This window comes from Amphimedon queenslandica, unplaced genomic scaffold (assembly GCF_000090795.2).
Source record: "Amphimedon queenslandica unplaced genomic scaffold, v1.1 AMPQUscaffold_13210, whole genome shotgun sequence".
In the NCBI taxonomy this organism is placed as follows: Eukaryota; Metazoa; Porifera; class Demospongiae; order Haplosclerida; family Niphatidae; genus Amphimedon; species Amphimedon queenslandica.
In genome coordinates, this window is record NW_003546554.1 from 114920 (window position 1) to 119062 (window position 4143).

General features: G+C 38.0%; 3 protein-coding genes across 3 annotated transcripts in view; 2 read left to right on the plus strand and 1 right to left on the minus strand.

The window, feature by feature from the left end:
• The window catches only part of LOC100636337 (uncharacterized), a 3225-nt gene extending 1581 nt beyond the window's left edge, over positions 1–1644 (plus strand). Inside the window, exon 7 of the mRNA XM_011407576.2 lies at positions 32–1644. Within this exon, the coding sequence (XP_011405878.2) occupies positions 32–1644 (1613 nt within the window). The remainder of the gene's footprint in view (positions 1–31) is intronic.
• A 5-nt stretch (positions 1645–1649) lies between these two features.
• Positions 1650–3509, minus strand: LOC105313835 (protein CMSS1-like). The gene is made up of 7 exons (XM_011407577.2): positions 3271–3509; positions 3111–3219; positions 2962–3057; positions 2791–2896; positions 2671–2731; positions 2439–2615; positions 1650–1831 (listed from the first exon to the last, which is right to left on the minus strand). Exons 1-7 carry the CDS (start codon positions 3463–3465, stop codon positions 1748–1750), a joined length of 828 nt encoding a protein of 275 aa, XP_011405879.2. The 5' UTR covers positions 3466–3509; the 3' UTR covers positions 1650–1747.
• A 14-nt stretch (positions 3510–3523) lies between these two features.
• Positions 3524–4129, plus strand: LOC109584423 (serine-protein kinase ATM-like; the record flags this gene model as incomplete). The annotated part of the gene is made up of 4 exons (XM_020000170.1): positions 3524–3615; positions 3666–3815; positions 3937–4035; positions 4084–4129. Coding segments are annotated over exons 1-4 (364 nt in total), but the record flags the coding sequence as incomplete, so codon positions are not given.
• Positions 4130–4143: the final 14 nt, after the last annotated feature.

A 4143-nucleotide genomic window follows, 5' to 3' on the forward strand; every position in this document is an offset into this window, starting at 1 on the left:
ACAGCACTCACTCACCCTCCATTCACCACAGCAGTCCTTCACACTAAACCAGTTCTAACTACCTCAGAGTGTCAGACCGATTCATCATGGCTCAACGACTTACTATCCTTGTCCAAAACGTCGCCAAATAAGGAGCCGGTTGCCACGGAGACTAAAAGAGGCATTGCCATGGCAACAATAGATGCTCAAGGTGGCGATAGCTTGAAAAAGTTTGTTGCAGCCACACCTCCTCTAGCAGCAGCAAGTTTACAAGCAACTCCTCCAGCAGTAGCTGGCTCACAAGCTACTGCTGTACCTACTAAGCCACTTGCAACACTTGCAGAGCTGTCAAAAAATGCTTCGCCTGCTTCCAATAAAAGCGAAACTGTTTCACAATACAAAGTTGATCATAGTCAGCAAAAACCAGTCAAACCAGTTGATCAAGTGTCTCAATCTGACGAAGTCAGGAAACTGCTTTTTGGAAGCAATGCATCATCCACTGACCAAACTAGAAGAGATGAAGCTCCTCCAACTTCTGTTTTTGGTGGTCAGAAGAAAGACGATTTGTTGCAAAAGCTTTTCCCTAATCAAACAATAGCCTCTAGGGCAGGGTTACCTAACCAGTCGAACCTAATCCCTACAGATAATCAGACTACTGCACCTACCACTAGTAATAGGCATAATGAGAGTACTGCTGGTATTGGTAGTTTAAACAACGAACCAATAGCAACAACAAACAATACGACTGGTTTACAACCTGAGGCCATACCAAACTTAAGCTTACTGGAAACTCGTAACACAACAACTACAAATACTGGTATAACCAGTTTGACTGGTATAAATACGTCGTCAAACAGTAAGCAAACTGGATCAGTTTTCAATACTGGTCAGACTGAACTAGCAAAAAGACAACAGGAGTCTTCCAATACCGGCGTTACTAGTTTACTAAACAAGTCAATACCTCCACCGCCTAGCCATCAACAAACAGTGGCAACAATTGATGACCTCTCAACAGATAATGATGAAACGTCAAGTGATGATGATGACGAGAATATTGTTACTACTAAGATCACTGCTAGAGGACATCCCCACACTTACCCTCCTCCTACTTCCACTACTGACACAAGCAACCTATTCAGTAATCAGACACCTTCAGTTAAAACCACTCCAGGAGCTGCAAAGAACGAAGAACTGATGAAGAAATTATTTCCAAAGCAATCAAGGACATCGGTTGAATCCGTTACTAAAATAACAAGCAGTACCTCCTCTAATGTTAGCTGGAATGATAAAATTGAGAACATGCACCAGGGACTACCATCAATGGCTAGTGAAGAGGATCGCTTCAACCACAGACGAAGCAATCCAAAGATTAGTAGCAACCATAGCAATGGGAGCAATGCAGGGAATGGGGATATAATCGACGTAGGGAAGAGGAAACCAAAACATGGACGCAGGGCGGGAGAAACTGACACGCCCATATTTGGAAGAGGGGCGGAGAGAGAGGACGTTCCTCCAAGAGGGACAAGCAATGTTTTTGGAGGAGGAGGAGCTGGTAATGGATACCCGTGGGAAATACCAGTTAATACAAGAGGAGCAGAACAAGGTAGAAGAGTGACTGGACACTCTACTAATGATACCGAGGACATAGAAGAAGTAGTAATATAAAAATATATCAATGGATTATTTTATGAATGAATATTTATACAAAAATGTATGGATGGTTAATGCTCATTGTTATTATACATGTACATGTAATAATTAATAATAATTATAATAGTCCTATCATACATTGCTTTTTGTTAACAAGTTCATTCAGAGTCTTCATGTAAAAGATTGAAAAGTCATTCCATACCTATAAACAAGGAAACACTAATATTGTACATCGTGTAATATCATCATCACAGGGTTTCCCACAAGGATTTTGGCATAGTGCTCATGCATGGATTGTCAAGTTGCTTTAAAAAATCAGGCCAAAGTCCCTGTACAGGGTTGTTGGCCAAATTTTGCCAAATATGACTAGGAGAGAATTCTTGATTTTTATAATTTTTACTGATAGACATACATGTTCTTATGTTGTTTATCAAGTTTGAGCTGATTCCGATCAAAATTGGATTTTTTATGAATTTTTAAAGCTGCTCAAAAATCAGGCTAAAGGCCCTGTACTATAGCACAGGGTCGTTGGCCAAATTTTGCCAAAAATGACTAGGAGAGAATTCTTCATTTTTATAATTTTTTCTGGTACATATACATGTTCTTATGTTGTTTATCAAGTTTGAGCTGATTCTGATCAAAATTAGATTTTTTACGAATTTTTAAAGCTGTTCCAAAATCCAACTGCCAACTGCCATGCTGTATTGTGTAGTTATTGTCAGCTTATGAAGCATGCTTGCTTTGTGGGAAACCCTGACCACCATTATAACATATTTTACATATAAAGAGATAAATGATTAAGTTCTTACCTCTGGGATATCATAAAACTGCTTTAGTTTCTTATCCCTCCAGTACCAGTCCACGATCAAGAGCCTAGCATTGTCCATACTTAGTTTATCGTCCATGACAAGTCTATGAAACCTGTTTGGTGTACCTACGGCAATGTGTGTCACATGACTGGATAAATACGCAGCCTGATCTTCAATCTGATGTTAATAATAATAATAATAATAATTGATACAATAATGCAAGCTAATTCACTTTTGAATGTTTAGCACACAGTTTGATGACACTGATGTCTTTATGTGATGATACTAGTTGTCTGAGAGAGAGAGAGAGAAATGGACCAAATGAATCTAAACTAAGATAATTAGTTGTTACCTTTTTAAATGAGATGCTCTCTCTGCTGAGCTAGTCAGTACAATAACATATGGCGAACCATTACTCACCACACCTTCTTTACACCAGCTAATTAACATTGGACATACTAATAACAATAAATAAAAATTAAAAAATAATTATTAATATAATGGATTACTTATGGTAACCTACCATTACTTAAGTAAGGACCTAATTCAAGTGATACTCTTTCCTTTCCCTCTCTCTTCTCCTCCTCTTCCTCAATTTTGTAAGAAACAAAATATTTTTCTACAATAAAAAATTATACCAATAACGAGTGCTGTGGGTGCTGTTATAATTACTCTTTAATGAGAGCGGTTTCTCATTCAGTGTCTTTAGTTGAGATTGTAATTTAGTAGATAATTCATTTAATTGTCTGTTAGTAGTATGGAGGTCATTAATGCTCTCAGGCTATTAAAAGTACAAATTAAAATAAGTAACGATGGTCATTATTAAGTTTACTTTTAATAACTTTATCATTTCACTGATTTTTCTTCTTTTTTTCTTACTAGTCACACCCTCTTCATTTTTTCTTTTCCCTCCTCTCCTTCTGGCCTCTCTCTCCTCTGGTTCCAGCCACCAGTCTTCCTCATCAAGAGCATCAACTGACTCCATTGCCATGAGACAAGAAAGGGTTAATTTTATAACCACGCCCATAAAGAAACCACGCCTGTTTAGCTAATTAATATTCATTGACCACGTGTAACCTCACACTGGGTCTTGTTTTGAAGCTCTCCTATGGATTTACTCTCAGATCTGCTCGAGTCCTACCACAAGATAATCTCAGATAAGCTTAGTGAAAGAAGGGTGAGCCTATTCACTGGATTAATGTGGAATTATTCTTTATTTAATACTAGACAGGAGCTGAAACTTTAAGAAAGTTGCTACAGGCTGATAACTCCAGGGACCTAATCCAAGATAGGAGCAGTTCCTCTTCTTCTCGTGGAAGGCGACCCTCTAGTTGTGGTAATGTTCCGTCATGGGATGACCTATTTATAGCTGTTAAGGTTAGCTGGTAAACATACCACCATTCAATTAACCCTCACACCCACACATTTGATTAATGTGTGATGGAAGTACACAGTATCAGTGTCTTTATTGCTGCATATTTTATGCATACTCTATTAGGAGTCCCTCATGAAGGAGATAGAGAATATTAGAAATTTGGAGCAGTTGCGTCCTAATCCATCCAGTTCAGCTCAAACAGGAAGAAAGAAGCAAATTCAGGTAATTAATTCATTATACAGACGAATATTTTATTGTGTTGTGTTGTAGGATATTTTTGAAACATTACGTGTTCTACTTAAAGCAGCCAATTCAAGTAATGAATAATAA